We start from the raw sequence: 18045 nt of genomic DNA on the forward strand, positions 1-18045 counted from the left end.
ATGTATCATTAGCCCGTTGAGGATGGGCTGATTTTGCTGTAACACGCCATTTCCCACAGACACCTGCCCGAGTATACTCTGGACTTGTCCTCAGTGAGTTAAGACACTACTCTTTCTTTTCTAATGTGAGAGATTCAAGAAATTTTCCTAGCCCAAAGGTGTGCTCACTATTGTACGTATACATACAATGTGTATCATTGGGCCAGGTTGAGCAGACCAGTGGGTTGAAATGGCAGCATGTTTTGCTACATGATGAATATAACTCTAGTCTAGGGATAAGAATGTATGCCTGTTTTGTACGTAGGTAGTGAGAAAAGGAATATCAAAGTGTTGTATCACTATCAGGAAGTATGTGTGACTGTGTGAGAGTGAAGTGTAATGTATGTTTGAAAAAAACTTTCAATATACATGTATTATACCTAATCTCACGTTACCTTTTCGCTCACTTAAATACATAAGTTTCAAGGTATATTCGTATTGATTGCCTGTATTACAAATGTATGTACCAGTAATCATCTTGTGAATGGTACATTGATCTTCCCAGTATACCCACTGTATATTACACTCAATATGTATGAATGCTTATTTCCAGATACCAGTTCCCCCCAGAACTCCATGTCATTCAAACTCTGATATGAGCATGGCGTCCACATTACCATCATCACCCCCGACATCGCCTTGCAAGTCACCATCATCATTGAAATGGAATGACTGGACAGCGGAGGATGGTGGACTTCACGAGGCCTGTGGGGTCTTTGGCTGTGTGGCCTCCGGTGAGTGGCCCACACAGTTGGATATCCCACAGCTCATCACTCTGGGTCTGACAGGTCTGCAGCACAGGTGAGGCCCATGGCTTGTCACATATCGGGGGGATTTCATGAAGCGTTTTGTTTGGATTTTTTGTGACACACCCTGTTACAAGCTACTGAAATCCTTGCATCTGATTGGCTGAGATCAAATTGGTCTGACAACTTTGTTGGACAAAATGCTTCATGAAATGCCCCCAAAAATCCTGTGACGTATTGCCTGGAAATACCACCATTTACACACAAACACACACTCAGCAAAAAAAAAAAAAAAAAAAAAAAAAAAAATTAACCGAAGATAGATTGTGACATTTTGGAAAAAGTTGGCAACTGTGCCAATAAACCACCAGGAAAGTCATCAGCCAGAGTGCCAATGCTATATTATGTTATCAGTTTGCTGTGATATTTTGCAATGAGTACGCTCACTGCTGAAAAATTGTGAAATTTATTCAGGTGACTTCCGCTTGGTGCTTTGGATTCCCAGCCGATTGCATGTGTGCATTTCTATGGCAAACCTTTTATGCAGTATTATTATTACCTTTTTTTTTGGGGGGGGGGGGGGTGTTGATGTGAAATGGAAAGCTGAAACAATGCAATTTTTACTGCATAGTGATATTTTCAAGTAAAGATAGGCCTTCTATTCTGGTACTTTCTTCCTTTGAGGACTATAGCAAGCTATACATTACTCTTGATCCCAATAAAGTACAGCTTGGTACGTAGAACCAAATTGCTCGGGGGATATAATTGAGATCATATATAGTATCATCTCCTCTTTGCAGTATAGCATAGACTTAACTTAGGAAATTATCATAGACAAGGGCTTCCGTGATACAGAATATTTTAATGTACAGTGCACTCCCGTTATAACGAACACAGTTATAACGAAATTCAGGTTACAGTGAAATAAAAATTCAGGCGGCAACATTATCTTCTCTATATGTTTTTATTGTTTGCTTGTTTGGTTAAAATGAAATTTTGAAATAACGAAAGAAAATTGCCGGTCCCGATTACTTAATTATAACGCGAGTCCACTGTAGTTTATGCTTACCAGAGACACTCCATCACTATTTTAAGCGGACCATTCAAAGATGATCATATCATAACATGCACAGTGTAACCATGCTCTTACAATATATTTGTTGTGTTATTGTGGCTGCTGCTGGAATGTTTGTGGTTGTAATTGAGCCTTTTCTGTGTGGTTTTGTGGATAGGGGTCAAGAGAGTGCAGGCATCATCACCAGCAAGGGATCGACCAAGCAGTACCACAAGCACAAGGGCATGGGCATGGTCAGCTCCATCTTTACCGATGAAGTCCTGGCCAAACTACAAGGGAACCTGGGCATTGGCCACAACCGCTACTCCACGGCTGGCGCGTCAGAGCTCACCAACTGCCAGCCCTTTGACGTGGAGACGATCCACGGACGCATCGCCGTGGCGCACAATGGTGAACTGGTCAACGCCGCCCAGCTTAGGATGAAGGTGACAATGAAAGAATCATGGGAGCTGATTTGATATTTGTGTCACTTGTGTGTATAAAGGATGTGATAAGATAGCATTTGAGACAGGGGTGAAAGTACAGTACATTTTGGCAGGCATACTGATTTCATGAATGTGTCCATAATGGAGCCATGTAGCACAATCTCATACCTGGTTCTTATCTGCTTTACCCTGCAAATGTTATCTTTCTGTTGCAATGAATGTGAGTTGTCCATCTATAGAGTCATGGTGATCGGCAGATCATGATATGAGAATACTAGATTGCCCTTATGAAAGAATTGAGGAATTCAAGCAAAATTCAGATAGTCAATTCCCTCTTTCTTGCCTTTCTGACTCTTTCTCTCTCTCTCTCTCCTTTGAGTCTTTTAAACAGGTATTGATTCTATGAAAGTTGCCATTGTGCTGCACTTCCCTAACTTTTATTGAGCAGAGACAATACTTTTTACCATGAGAGCACTGCCCATTGTATCAGTGCACAGCATACATAGAGGTATTCAAATGGGATTAATGATTCAAAGGCATGTATTAAAAGGTGGCTACTGCCTTGCAGCTCTCACTATTCTCTCTCCACCAATCAGCAAGTCCACTGGTCCATTTGCAGCACCAATAAGCAGGTGATGGCAATCCTCTTTATATAACAAAGGACCTCTTGATAGGCAGAGACATTGCATAGGTTTGTCTAACACTAGGTCTGAATTTGAAGAGAAGTCAGGAAAATGCTTGATTGATACCTTTACAAGTCACAGCTATGATCAGAGACATGTAGATCTGAAATATCAATTTTCTTATTCAAATTCATGAAATTCTTCCATCAAGATGTTTTCATTGCAGCTGATTCAGAAATTGGCTTATTTACAACAATGTAGGGTTATTTGTCAATCAGTTGCAGTTTTCTTGTATTTTCTTGTATTTTCACTTCAGTCACATGACTGAGCATAATTTTGTTTCAGTGATAAATATTTGGATATCATTTTTATATTTATGAATGGTGTCAGATTTCATAAAGAAAAATCCCACTTTCTAGTGAATAATCTCTAATATTTGCTCTTGTTTATTTCAAGGTCCTTAAGCACGGCGTTGGACTCTCAACAGGGTCTGACTCTGAGGTCATCACCCAGATGTTAACCCATGCCCCGCCCGAGGGGGAGCCCCAGGGCCCCAACTGGCTGGGCAGAATCCGCCAGCTGATGAGCGAGGCCCTGATGGCCTATTCGTTGCTCATTCTGCATGGCAGTACTATCTATGCTGTCCGCGACCCGTATGGCAATAGGCCACTCTGCATTGGTCGGCTGATGAGGGCTGGTGTGATCAGTGAGTATTTGCTGGGATAGAAACATGTTAGGAGTCATGGGTTGATGGGAATAAAGCACCAGCTCAAACTAGCCATGCCATTTTGATTTTGTTTTGTAGTGTTTGCTTGGTTTTGCTGTTGGGAGGGGAATTGATGTAGTCATTTTTTTATCATTCCCTTCTTGGCTAACTTGAGCCAAAGGCTCAGGTAAGCTATTGCAATCATTCCTCGTCCATCATGCTTGGGTGCCATTTGTTGTGCGTTGTTCATTGTGCATAATGTTTGTTGTGCATCATTTGTTGTCAGTTATGCATGGAAAAAAATTAGGGAATCCTCACTTATACCTTTTCTCTGGAACCAGAAGTAATAGAGCTAAGTTAGTAAGAGTTATGAGTAAGTAGATTGGTAATAGTAGTTTGAACTTTGGCTCCACAGATCTAGGGATGGGCCTTGTGGGGGAGGGGACCATATTTGGACCCAATTTTTCACATTTTCATCTTGTTGAAAATACATGACTTATTTTTCTACAAACTTGGCAGATATTATTGCTAGTGTGATAGAATGTGCCAATAGGCACCATGTTCTCTTGAAGGCCCTCAAAGCCACCCCCCCCCCCCTCCAAAATTACCATGTTCTATGGTAAAAATCTACAAGAACAAGTGCAGGGTGAATTTGCGATATTTGGATGAGACATTAGACCCTCTGGGTCTCTTGTTGTGAGTAGCTACTGCAGTGTGTGAACACTTGATGTAAGGATTATATTATTACAGGCTATTCTCTGCCAATCATTCTCTTATGAAGTTATTAAAGTAGATGTTCTTCTTGTTGTGAGTAGCTACTACAGTGTGTGAACACTTGATGTAAGGATTATATTATTACAGGCTATTCTCTGCCAATCATTCTCTTATGAAGTTATTAAAGTAGATGTTCTTCTTGTTGTGAGTAGCTACTACAGTGTGTGAACACTTGATGTAAGGATTATATTATTACAGGCTATTCTCTGCCAATCATTCTCTTATGAAGTTATTAAAGTAGATGTTCTTCCGAAGAAGAAAATGCTGTTCTGCTCTCTCACCATAATGTGCTGGAGATTTTCTTAACAAGAATATGAAAGTCACAGTAATTCTGCTGTAGCAAGCAGCAACACAGAGAGACTCAGTGTTTCAGTCATTGCATTTGTATTGATAATCATTTTGATATATTCAGGGAGTGTATGAGTCTTCAAATTAGACCAAACCCTTTTCTGCTTCCTTGATTTATCATGCCTGTGTCTAGGTCAAATGTAAAAAATGATTGTGGTGACAGGTATTACAGTTGTGATTAGGATTTCTTTCTATGGTACAAATGTCTTTCTAGACTAGATCCTAGTGTTGATATACAAGTATGTCGTCTTTGTACTTTGTGTGCCAGATTACCACATGAAAGATTCTGACGTGGAAGGCTGGGTAGTGTCCTCCGAGTCCTGCTCCTTCCAGTCTATCGGGGCCAAGTACTACCGAGAGGTCCTCCCTGGAGAAATAATCGCCATCACCAAGGAGGGCATCAAGTCCCTTGCCATAGTGCCCCGCCCCAAGGAGGACCCCCAAGCCTTCTGCATCTTTGAGTATGTCTACTTTTCAAGGCCAGATACGATACTGGAAGGTGAGTAGAAGACTCTAGTAAACCTTTCTATGTCAGGCATGCTGTTTTCTTATAAGCAGCCTTATGAGTCTGCATAAGAATTGTAATGTTGTGGATACGCAGTTTTTGGCTTTCTTCATTATCTTAGTGTATATGATGTTTTTTCCCTTGTACAAATGCCAACATAAGAAATCTTCTAAACAGCATTATTTATTTGTTAAAGAGTATAGCTGTTCAAGCCAGACAAGGTCTGTTGACTACTTCACTATGTCCTCAATTTTTCATATGGGCACATGGTCTTGCAGAGGTCTTGTTTTTTCCAGAGACCTTTGTTGATTTAAAGTGAAGCGAGACAAAGTCATCATGAAACCATATAACCCAGGCACTTTGCTATGAGTGAAGTCTTATTATCAAAGAATATGCCCAGACTCTGTATAGTGAGGCCAAGTGGGTAAAAAATAAAGCACAATGATGAACACTGGGGAAATCATCATATTTGGTGAAACCATATACAACTCGACCTCGATTGAATGGCCAGTCAGGACTGGTGGACGTCAAAATGAGCGATTCAGTCAGATAATTAAGAGAGATATGCTCTAGTACAGCAACAGGCTTTAAACAAGTGACAGTATTTATGGCTCCCTCGGTACTTGGCAGCTGTATGTATTTACATTAGCACTGCTGATAAAGATGTCTCAAGTACTTGCTGTAACTACAAATCTCTATAATCTCTGCCTAGAAAGCAAAGTGTTGATTGTTTCATTGTCCATTTCAGTGAGTCTATTTCACTCCCTTGTAGGTCTATTTAAACAAATGATCATCATACTAATCTTTCAGCTACATGTGTACAGTGTTGTACTGGATTAAGTTACAGTCTGCTGCAATGATTGGAATATGTCCTGCTGTATATTCACATGGTGTTGGTTGAATGTGTGTTTGTTTTGAGTGAGATTTGGCTCTGAAAATACATGAAAACATTAAAAAATGTCAGCCAGTCTGCATTTGGATAACAGAGAGATCTGCTTAATAGATGACCGCATGATTGAGGTAGGACTATTTGTGAACAGTCTCTTTTTCAAGCCTTATTTACATTGGGTTTTTTTTCCAGTTTTTCTTATCAGTATGAATTATTTATGACCGTGCATCACAAAACGAACAAAAAGTTGCACCCCTTGATTTTACACAAGGACTCAAAAAAGATGAAATGTGTCAACTGAGTCAATCTTGAGTTTTTCATGTTTTCTGAAGGAGCTATCCTTCTACATTATTCTTTAGTTTGGGATCATAACATGAATGGGAAAGTGTGTTTTCAGCAGTGTTTCTATAACCTTTTTTGGGGGTAAACTAGAAAGATCAGATATGTCTCAGAGTCCCCTTTTCATTTCTTCAAATCCCTTACACATTCGTCACTTTCAAGTCTAATAACTTTTGAAAGGATAACTCTACTGCTCTGAAAGTTGGCATTAATCATGGACAGAATGTGTTAATAGAACATGCTCAATTTCAGCTTAATCTGATAATCCCTTTATTGTTGTTGCACCAGTGGTTTACCTCCTGTGTTTTGTCCCTTTGATTGCACAGCTAGCACAGCTTGGTAAAGATTAAGAGCTTGAATAGACTCTGCTTGTACTTCAGAGCCTCTTTTCTCCGTTCACACTTTTCCTGAGTGTGTGTGTGTGTGTGTGTTCTTTTCTCCCCAATACTTAGGTAGGTTAGGGGAGTCCATTTGAATTGAGTTATACATCATTTTAAAGCTTAGAGTCTGCTCTTTAAGAATCTGCCCTGAACTAAAAATCCATGTCTGGCGACTCTTTGTTGGTTTTGTGATGCAGGGTCATATATTCTAAAGTTTAGAGCGAGATGCACTTGTAGGGATTCATTAATACAGCATGTATATGCTTTAATTTTCAACAGCAATGAAACGTGTTGGGATGGAAAATGGTATTCAATTGTATGTCTCTGCGAAAGTAATGACCTCAGTGTCCTTGTGTCAGTAATAACTACTCATGATGTTTAATTTCCCTTTGTTAAATTCACCAGCGTTCATTTTTATGAGGGGTTGTTGTGATCAATGCATGGAAAGTTTCCTGTGCAATGACTTTACTTCATGTGTCTGTATTCAATGGTTACTTCACTCTGTCACATATTCAAGTCTGGATGGAGTCAGCAAATGTTGACCCAGGTATTTTTTTTTATTTTTAAATATTTTTTTTTGCCATCTGCTTCCAGGTCAAATGGTGTATTCTGTCCGCAGGCGGTGTGGGCAGCGGCTGGCCCAGGAGGCACCCGTAGAGGCAGATATTGTGAGCACAGTACCAGAGTCTGCTACTCCAGCTGCCCTGGGATTTTCTGAAGTTGTAAGCCATACATATTTTTTTGTGTGATTATTCATTAGGGATCTGCTTTATGCATGCAAAAACCCATTGCTTTAAATTGTTGTTCTCTGTATTTTGATGGATGGTTTGTTGAATGCACTATTGCCAATTGCAAGAATTTGATCATGTGCTGTATACTACTGTTTGAGTTGGTTTGCAACGTAGGGAAAATTCGAATGTGAACAGAATGATGGAACTTCTGATTCATAGTCTTGAACTTAAGCTTCAGTCGTCTCACTTTGAGAAATAGTAAGGAAAGTGGAAAGTAAAAATTTAGATAAATTTTTAGACCTGTCTTAGGGCTGACAGAAGAGCTGTATTGGAAGGGAATACTAGTTGCAGATAGAACCTTATTTCTGGTGCAACACAGGTAGAGTAACCAAAGAGCAAAAGTAAACCAAGTGATGAAAATTGTTTTCACCGCAGTATAATTGTCTTTTGGTCATTTTGTAATTAGAAGAAGATCAGCCCTGTCTTTTCTCCGTGAGACTCAAAGATAAGCAAGAGATAAAAGAGACTGACACTTGAAAATCCATGAATGATTTACTGTAAAACAAGGAATGTTCGCGTGCCATATTAATTTCGCGAATTTGCGAGCACCAACATTCATGAAATTAGAATGCACATGAAAGTTCTTGCCTACACAATATGCATTGGATGCCAATGGCAATTCACGAAAATTTCATGCTGCGAGAAAGGCTGTCAGCTCCAATTCGCGAAATTTTCATGTCGCGAATATATTGTGTTTTACAGTACTTGATTTGATTGCTGTGTCTGGCTTTTTGCGCACAATATTACCACTAATTACAAGACTCTCAGAAGTTTGATTGTAGAGTTTTCAGAAATACCAACCAGAGTGTTTGATCTTGTGCTGCAGTCGGGCATCCCCTACATGGAAGTGCTGACAAAAAATCGGTACGTAGGAAGAACATTCATCCAGCCCAACCAGAGGTTACGGCAACTGGGTGTGGCCAAGAAATTTGGTGCCCTCACAGAGAACTTCAAGGACAAGCGCATCATCCTCATCGATGACTCCATCGTCAGGGGAACAACGATTGGCCCCATCATCCGCCTGCTCAAGAGTTGCGGAGCAAAAGAGGTATGAATTCAGCATTTAAGTCATTGAGTGGTAATGTGATTGTTCAATGAGGAACGCTTGAGGTTGGGTCAAATCAGGTTTGGAAAAAAGTTTTATGTGGCATTAATTAGCACTTCTTCCAAATGTTCTATTTCACCTTTTGAGGGCTTTTCTTCCCTTGCTTTATGACTTGATGTTTCAGAGGCTTGATTTCTCTTTGAATAGCTCTCAATTATTTTTTTTTTCGTAATGTATTAGCTTCACTCTAGTAATTATCAATATCCAGATTGTCATTAATACAATTTGCTCTATGTCGAACAAAAATCAAGCATTTTGCAAGAGCAAGTTCAATGCAAAGTAGAGGTCAGATAATAGAATAGAAGGGGGATTTTTTTCCTTTCCTTTTTATTGAGCTCACCAAGGAATATTCTCTGAGTTTCTTCAAACAAGCTGCTAAGAAATAACTGATGTCAGTTTAGTAACAGAGTCAACATACATTTGCTTTGCCTCAAAAAGACTGCCATTATCATGATATTAACTGCAAGTTGCTTTATGTCCCGCATCTCCGACTCCTAACAGGTGCATATTCGCGTGGCGTCACCCCCTGTGAAGCACCCCTGCTACATGGGCATCAACATCCCCACCCGGGAGGAGCTGGTGGCCAACAAGGTCTCCGTCGACAAACTGGCGGGTCACTTCAATGCTGACAGCATCACCTACCTGTCGGTGGAGGGGCTGCGACTGGCCGTGAAGGAAGGTATTGAGATGGAGGAGGCCCGCAAGCAGGAGCACCTCCACTGCACAGCTTGCCTGACTGGCGACTATCCGGTCAGACTGGACTGGTGATGACTGTAATGAGTAGCAGTTTCTAATTCATGCACAACTTGGACACCATACTTCATATATCGAAATGTATTTATTCAAAGGAAAGGGTAAATCCTGTACCCTCCAGTCCATATACCAGTGTGTGATGAGTTTCTTCATGTTCAGTTTAGCCAATGTTATGCATAATGGTTCTTGGGTTCTCTTTTTTTCCATGCATTAGATAACAAGGGTGTGATTATCCTTTGACTATGATGAATTACCCCATGATTTGAAGTGTTGTGTCATGATTGCCGTGCCAACAGGCTTGCTCTAGGACTACGACTTCTCCCATCAGACTAACACTCAACGAGCAATGTTCACGTTTCCTGGTGCGTGGCAGAGTCCCATATGCTTGTCTGCTGGCAGTTTGATAGCCACAATAGTCATTATCGATGGTGCCTAAAGTTACCATTTATTATTGATGGGTCATCATTGCAGCCAAGACTTTGTGTATGGTTGCCATCAATTATTGGAAAGTATTTGCTGTTTTTTGCTGAAGTGAGCTTGCCAGTGATTCAATATTAGATTAATCCTATGGATTCTGTGAAGATTGTCACTGTGCAAATGTCTCTGTAACTCATTTGAGTGGCACATCTGGGGTTGGGAATGGGATACTTACTATTGCTATTTTTTTTTTTTTTTTTTGCGGGGGGGGGGGGGGGGGGAGGGGGGCAGTTGATTTGCACGACTAGATCGAGCACATACATTTTTCACATGCCCCAAACTCCAATTTTTATTTTTGGGGAACGTAAACACTTGACAAATGTATGATTTTGTCTTCAAGTGTTACTTTATCATGTGATGGTATTCATCCCTCATATTACTGTATATGTTTGCTGTCATTTTCTTTTAATGTTGTAATAATTCACCATTATGAGTTAAGATGCTTTTGTGTGTGTCATTTTGAGTTTTGGAAGAACTAAAAGAAGACTCAATGAAGATGTTGGGTAAATGTAAAGCTGTTTGTAAAATAAGAGAAACACAAGCATGTCAAGGCACAAATGTTGAGTAAATAGGACACTTGTTTTCAGAAACAAATGTAATTTTCAATATTTAGATCTTGTGTAGTACATGGGTGAGAATTTCGAGACATGTACTAATCTATGTCCTTTCATGTGGATCTTGATATGCTTGTACGATTTTGACAATTGAATTTTGTGACCCCACAGGGTATTTGTGAATAGAGATATATGTACAGACTCAAGTGAAATATTTTTAAAAGAGATATTTGTGAATATTCCTATTTCGTGATTGATTCCCTACTAAATAACTTTTGGTGTGATTTTGGTGTTCTTGTGACTTTGGTGTTCTTGTGATATGCAGCTTTTTCTATGAATGCCTTGCAGTCAAATTTTTGCATGTTTTCAGTTGGTGTGTTTATTTATATTCTGGTCAAATGAAAACAGTGAGATTTTTGTGGTGTAAATTGTCATCTAACTCATTCCAGAAGATGTAAGTTTCATGTAGATCTTTAATGACTATGCATGGGTGAACACATGACCAGTGCTGGCCTCTGGGAAATCTTTTTTTTTTTTTTCTTCTTCATCTTGATACTCCGTAATCAAAATGTTTCCAACATTTCCAAGTGTGGCATACATGATACCAATATTTCACCTACTAGTCACCTCTAAGATATTAATCATGTAATGAAGTAGCACCTTCACCATCATGCAATTAAAATGCCACTATAGTCAAAAGACTTTGTGCAAGAAGAACTCGTACTGTAAAACCAGAAATATTTGCCAATTGGAGCCAACAGCCGTTTTCATGGCATGAAACCTTTGTGAACTGAAACTGCCATTTAATGCATTGTGTAGACAAAACTTTCTTGTGGATTTTGCATAAATTTGCATATCTTGGCTCCTTGCAAAATCTGTGAAAGTTGATGCATGCAGAAATTTCTTGTATTACAGTGTGAGTATTGCACATGTATTGTGTCACACTTCATTTATATGGAGAAAGTTTCAGGCATGGGTTGTCACGTGCATAAGCCCTTCATTAAGAATTCACCGTTAGCCCTGTAACTAGTTTCTTTGCTAAAATCTAAACTCTCATGAAGCATCAGTTAAACACTTGCCTTTTGTAACTCTGTTATCCTCGTGATTTTTATTTTAATATTGAGTAGTGAAAATGAGCAGTGCACAATATGTGATAGGTGATGTATTTTAAGTATATTGTTAAAGATCATTGTATGTTTAGACATGAATATGCAAAGACAAATTTCACCCTTTTTGTGTTTGTGTGTGGGGAAAAGGTGGTGGAGCTTTTTTGTGTGTGTGCGATTCAACTTCAATAACTTTGATCATGTGAAATTTGCAGTGTAGAGGAACAGTGTATTATGTACACACACTTTAGGTGATTGTGTAGTGCTACATGAGTGTAACATCCTCAGCTGTATTAAGTTGTAATGGAAGAGTGAAGGGTTGCATGAAATGAGATTTGTTGACATTGATGCTAGAATATAAGTGTGCATCTTCTACAGTATAATGGGAGCAGTATGTACAATGTATTCTACTCTTATAACAGGAAGCTGCCTCCTTTCATACGAGTAAATCTTTACAGAATTTTCATAACCTGCTTTCTTGACAAAGTTGTCGTATTTCAATGTCTGATCAAAGAGATTGCTTGAATGATCAGTTATGAATGCCAGTAATTGCTTTGTATTTATTAAATTTCCTAAACTTTGCCATATTTTGCTGCCCGAGGCAGTGCACAAAGTGAATGTAAGGACATTTTGATTGATGCTATGGTATTCAGCGACAGCAGCAATGTACCAAGTTTCATCCCCCACCCACCCCACCAATATGCTGGCATTGCTGAGCAGTCTTGGTAGGAAAGACTGCTTGTGCTTGTGTTGGATAGTTGCTCCTTTCACATCTCTAGTTCTTCTGTCCCAAACTGTGTTATGCTTTCCCCAAACCTCAATGAATGTTACTGAAATATGTATGCATGTTGTTCCTGTTTACTGAATGGTTTCCTCCTATTTAATATTTTGGTGATAATATCATACATTGGTACTATTCTGAAATATGTGTATTAAGATTACGGATATTTATCTTATAGATAATGACACTTTTAAATCCCTTTCCCAATATGCATTCAGACTAAGTCAGAAGGCATTCTTAAGTTTATAATTTCAGTTAAAGAGATTAAAAACAGGAGTTGTGAAGAAAGAAGATCCAAGAATTTATTTTATTTTTTTTTTTTTCAGGAAAGGAATGAAATGACAGTGAACTGACTTACTCTACATTATCACTGAGCAATCTGACACCTCTTGTCATAAATACTTGGAGAGGCATGGAAATGACTGCCAAAACATTTGTGACCAAATCGCTACGATAAGGACATATTCATCATTATATGTTTTATTCATGGTGTTACTACCGTTTGTGTCACCAAATGTGTTACCCTGATGAGGGTAAGTGTGCTTTTGTGGAATACAAAGAAATGTGCATACCATTTCAGTGCTGTTTGTGCAACTGTGTGCCACCAGTAGTTTTAAGCAAGCTGTCCTTTTTGCACAAATATTGTTATTGGATGATTATTCAAAAGGATTGTCAGTCAGCCTGTCATACACATGTAGCTTAGGAGTTGTATGTCAACATGCAACATACTTTTGATGAGAAGAAGGTCAGTGTTCACCAGTTTCTGTTGTTTCTTTGAAATGTGTCCTTCTGAATGCTTGTAAGTTTTCTTTATAGTACCCAACAGTTGTCTTATGCAAGGTGTTGAGGAGGAATCCTCAAAGGAAAGAGAAAGTACATGTTGTGAGAAGCTATTTAGTCCAGTATTTGACAAGAATTTGAAAGGACAATTCGTTTTCTCAAAGGTGAAATTGTGGTGCAGTTATCACAATCTTGGATGTCTTTCGTATGTGTTGCTAATGGTTACGATATCAACTTTGATTTGCTATGGGTGCCTTTTTGCATTGTGATTTGTGAAAGAGCACCGCAAAATTTTTGAGCAAAATCCTTGACAGAATGGTAGACCATGGTCCAGAATGAGTGATGTCCATACGGTATGTCAGCGTATATTTCTTTTCCTTTTTTCTTGGATGCTGTCAAGATGATAATATTCATATGGTACAAGATTTTGCATGAGGTGAAAGATAGAGGTGCTCTATTCAATGAGGTGAAGCCGAGTTTAATAGAGCACCTCGTCTTTCACTGTGTGCGAAATCTTGCTCCATTGCATAAGTAAAGACCATACATACACTAGTTGTTTTGAACAACACCTCTGATGTCAACAGATGTGGTCCACACAGATTCTTGAATTCAGAGTAGAAGTAGCAGCCATTTTGTTGTTGTTGTTTGAAAGACAATTGAGCAGCAGTTAGTCGTATGCAGATTCAATTGATTTAAGTTGTTTACAGTAAAATGAGTGACAGAATGCTCACCTAGAACTGTTGAGTGCGTGAGGCAAAGGTTTGTTTATAGTGACATCGAAGCCATGCAATGAACAAAAACTACAAGTCGATCATGAGTTTCACTGGGGAGTCTGGAAATTGGTGACGTCTGCCATACTATATACTTTTTTTTTTTTGCTCAAACAAAATTGCACAGCTTATAGCAACAGTGTGCAGTGTTACTTTTAGCAGCATGACATGTGATGGGCAATTGACCAATCATAGCTACATTCTTTTTAGGTGTTGTATAATGCCAATTGGACTCCAAACGATTCATCGTTTGTTGTTTTTTTCATCTTCTCTGTGACTGGATACTCTATATCTGTGCATATGTCCATGGTCAGTCTAGTGTAATTAATCCTTGGAGTATGCAGATGAACCTTTGATTTAGAGGAGATTTTTTACATAATATGTATGTCAGTAAAATTGTTGTGATTGCACAAATTACAGGTGCAATTACAGTTGATAGCAATTAAGATGAATATTGATTTCATAAATCAGTGATGCATCATGATGGTTAAATCTGACACACCAAAAAAAGAAGCAATGTTCATCACCATTTCATGTTAATATGTAGTCATTATCAGTACGTCACATGAAATTAACTGCTTTAGATTGAAGAGGTAATAATTGTAGCATTTGTGCTGCTAGACTTTATTTTTAATTATTCTGTACTTGTTATCTTTTGTCAGCATGATTTGTTGCAAATCAGGTAATGTGAGCTGATTTCTATCTGATTAACTAATGATAATGCAGGAACCAATAAATCAAATCAAATCAAATCAAATCAAATCAAATCAAATCATATTTCACGATTGGTTGAATTCACAATAGAGAATTTTAGAGACACAATGAGAGTAAGTATTATCTAGAAAAAAATTCAGAATTTTTCACGTGGGAGACAAAATTCAATGCATTTTTGTTGAGGGAGGGAAACTCTTAGTGAGTTGTTGACTTCTTGAATGTAGGTTGACTTGCAAGGTTAACTTATGCCATGCACAGTATGCAGACCTGTATAGTGATGTTTCCAATGGTGGTTGTTGACAGCTGTTTGTGTGGTTTGACACCAAGAAGTTTGACTCCAGATAGACACCAGAGTGAGAAGTTTTCTATTGAAGTGAAACAGGATTAGTCACAGATGAATGGTTCATTGTTGTATATTGGGAAAATTCTTAACCCATTGAGGACGGACTGATTTTGCTACAACACACACTTCCTATAGGCACCTGCCCGAGTATTCTCGGGACTCGTCTTCAACAGGTTAATTATTTAGGTGTGTATGTTGTTTTTTTTTTTTCTTGTTTTTTTTTTTTGTGCAGCAATAGAACACAGTCCATACCTGGTGGTCACCTTGAAATATCACTCGATGTGAATACATGTATGGTGACTTTGTATCTGTCATGTGCAACTTCTGTGGTTCATTGGTGTTCTGTTTTAATCACCTAGAAAGTATTTTGTATGTCTGTCTCAAGTCTCATTATTCACCCAGGCTGACTGTTGAGCTGTAATAAATAAAAAACTGTGTTTTTTTTTTCCTTTTTGCAATGCAACCAATCTTTTGTGACTCCTTGTTATTCCTAGTGCATAATTTGTTTCCAATACAACAGATGTGTGTGAATGTGAATGTGTATATGTGACCCTGCATCACAAAACCAACAAAGTCACAGACATGGATTTTTAATTAAGGGCAGATTCTGAAAGAGCAGACTCTATTCTTTAAAATGATGTATAACTCAATTCAAATGGACTCCCCTAACCTATCAAAATACTGGAAAGAAAGCACACACTCTGGAAAATTGTGAACTGAGAAAAGAGGCTCTTAAGTATATGGTCTATTCAAGTCATGCAAGCTGTGCGATGAAAGGGACAAAACACAAGATGTAAACCACCAAAGCAACAACAGTGAAGGGATTATATGTATCAGATTAAGCTGAAATTGAGCATGTTCTATTGACACATTCTGTCCATGATTAATGCCAACTTTCAAAGCAGCAGCGTTATCCTTTAGACTTGAAAGTGAAGAGTGTGCACAGGATTTCGAAAAATGAAAAGGGGCCTCTAAGACATACCAGGTACCTGATCATTCTACTCTACCCCTAAAAAGGGTTGTAGAAAAACTGCATAAAACACACTTTCCCATTCATGTTATGATCCCAAACTAAAGAATAATGTAGGATAGCTCTTTCAGAAAATACGAAAAATTTAAGATTGACTCGGTTGAACCATTTCACTATTCTTGAGTCCTCACGTAAAATCAAGGGGTGCAACTTTGGGTTTTGTGATGCACGGTCACATGTGTGTGTGTGTTGTTCTGATTTGCTTAAAAGCTCAAGAAGAAGACAGATTAGAGTGGAAAGTTATTAATGTTGGCCTAAATACATTGCCATAGATACAGTTGTAGATTGTTTCTTCCAGTGGGGGGGGGGGGGGGGGGGGGGGAGTGGATAGGGGGAACATATTGATGTCGCAAAAATAGATGCTTGATGCTTGTATGTCATTTATAGTTTTTCCAAGTAGACTTGAATATGAAATTTCAGTTTCAAAATTTCAAATGAAAGTTTGTGATTTTTTTTTTCCACATTTGACCTGGGGCAGATACCATAATAATGGAAAATAATGCTTGTAACAAATGCCATGTCAGACTGAAGTTTAGTTACTTCAGGTCCTTTAAAAAAATGTACAAAACTGTTCAATGCTTTGTTTTGTTTTTGGGGTGAGGCACAACTCCAGAGGAGTTTGTATGCAAAAGAAATCAATCATGCAATACCATGACAAAAACCTTTAACACACTAAACCTAGAACCAGTTAGACTAGTCGCGGGTATACTCTGTCTGATGTCTATGGGAAATGCATGTTATTGCAAAATTAGCTTGTCTTTAATTGGTTAATATAATAAATGCATCATGTAATGTGTTTTTGCATATATGAAAATAGTATCATATAGACTAACAATATTCTCCCACTAATCTCCCACAAGGGCCCACTTACTATCATTATTGGTCGCCGTATGTGATGTTACTTTTCTCTCTGTTTGTTGTGCCTCCCTCTTGTGTAGAATATTGGTCAACTTTACAACATGACCATTCTGTTTTGCTAAAAAGAAGCATTCAGGGATACGGATATCAGCTCAGTCCATCACCCGTCAGTCAATAACATTTGAAACACATGAACAAACCAGGGTTTACCTCTGCGCAATTGGAAATTTACCAAGGATAATTGTAGAAGGAGCCCAAATTTTCTGGAATGGAGCAGGATAGGGAGCAATCGAACGGGAAAGGAGCTGTTGCCGATTCCAGCGACAAGAATCGCCGTATTTTCAAAATCATCGTCATCGGAGATTCGAACGTGGGGAAGACATGCCTCACGTACCGTTTCTGTGGCGGCCAGTTCCCCGAGAAGAACGAAGCAACGATCGGTGTCGATTTCCGTGAGAAGAACGTTACAATTGAAGGCGAAACGATCAAGGTTGGTTGCCTCTTTTTTTTTTTTTTTTTTTTTTTTTTACAAAGCGTCCTTCGGATTTAAATTTGTGTAATTCTTTCAGTGTGAAAATCTTGACATTCCTGGAAGGCACTGGAATGTACACTTTCATGAAAGAGCTACCTTGTGTATTTATTTAAATTTACAACACCAGTCAGTAGATAGCCTAGAGTAGAATTTTACTAGATTCTAGATCATCTAACACGTTAAATTTAAATTCACCACTGCACTGTCTGATGAAATAAAGTAACTAGCTGCGCGTGGAGCCATGGGCAGGGCAGTGGTGATGGTGATGCACTAGTTCTGCATTACTGCAATACTGGTACTGTAAGTTGTGACTGTCTTGCCGAAGATGCCCACAATCAACATGACAAGAATAGATTGATTTGGCACGAGGGATGCAGACCAAGATTGACCTGTCCTGTATAGCTGGCCTTCTAAACTGCTGTTTACACTGTACAAATTCTTTTATTTTGTGAATGCCCAATGATGGCTGACCCTTGACATACATAAATGTGTCAAGGGTTTTGGGGGTGATTTCCTCTTTAAAGAGAATTCCACAAAATTTGATATAAAGTGCACATTCCCTCAACTTGCTACTGATGTATGTTAGGGTACCGTTATTCCCC

At 38.7% G+C, this 18045-nt stretch overlaps 2 protein-coding genes across 2 annotated transcripts in view; both read left to right on the top strand.

Annotated features, from left to right (window-relative positions):
• The first annotated feature begins 606 nt into the window (after positions 1–606).
• Positions 607–9625, top strand: LOC140234815 (amidophosphoribosyltransferase-like). Its single transcript, XM_072314853.1, has 7 exons — positions 607–840; positions 2018–2285; positions 3365–3614; positions 5005–5235; positions 7444–7571; positions 8467–8688; positions 9247–9625. Exons 1-7 carry the CDS (start codon positions 635–637, stop codon positions 9511–9513), a joined length of 1572 nt encoding a protein of 523 aa, XP_072170954.1. The 5' UTR covers positions 607–634; the 3' UTR covers positions 9514–9625.
• A 7476-nt stretch (positions 9626–17101) lies between these two features.
• The window catches only part of LOC140235141 (putative Ras-related protein Rab-33), a 51804-nt gene continuing 50860 nt past the window's right edge, over positions 17102–18045 (top strand). Inside the window, exon 1 of the mRNA XM_072315178.1 lies at positions 17102–17401. Within this exon, the coding sequence (XP_072171279.1) occupies positions 17180–17401 (222 nt within the window). The 5' untranslated portion in view covers positions 17102–17179. The remainder of the gene's footprint in view (positions 17402–18045) is intronic.

Source organism: Diadema setosum, chromosome 11 (genome assembly GCF_964275005.1).
Source record: "Diadema setosum chromosome 11, eeDiaSeto1, whole genome shotgun sequence".
NCBI classification, from domain to species: domain Eukaryota; kingdom Metazoa; phylum Echinodermata; class Echinoidea; order Diadematoida; family Diadematidae; genus Diadema; species Diadema setosum.

Bases quoted from the DNA above. Each gene is read 5' to 3' on its own strand.
- LOC140234815 (XM_072314853.1), top strand. From the start codon at position 635: ATGAGCATGGCGTCCACATTACCATCATCACCCCCGACATCGCCTTGC. The intron at 841-2,017 runs GTGAGGCCCATG...TTTTGTGGATAG, and splicing joins CTGACAGGTCTGCAGCACAG to GGGTCAAGAGAGTGCAGGCA. The intron at 3,615-5,004 runs GTGAGTATTTGC...TTTGTGTGCCAG, and splicing joins GATGAGGGCTGGTGTGATCA to ATTACCACATGAAAGATTCT.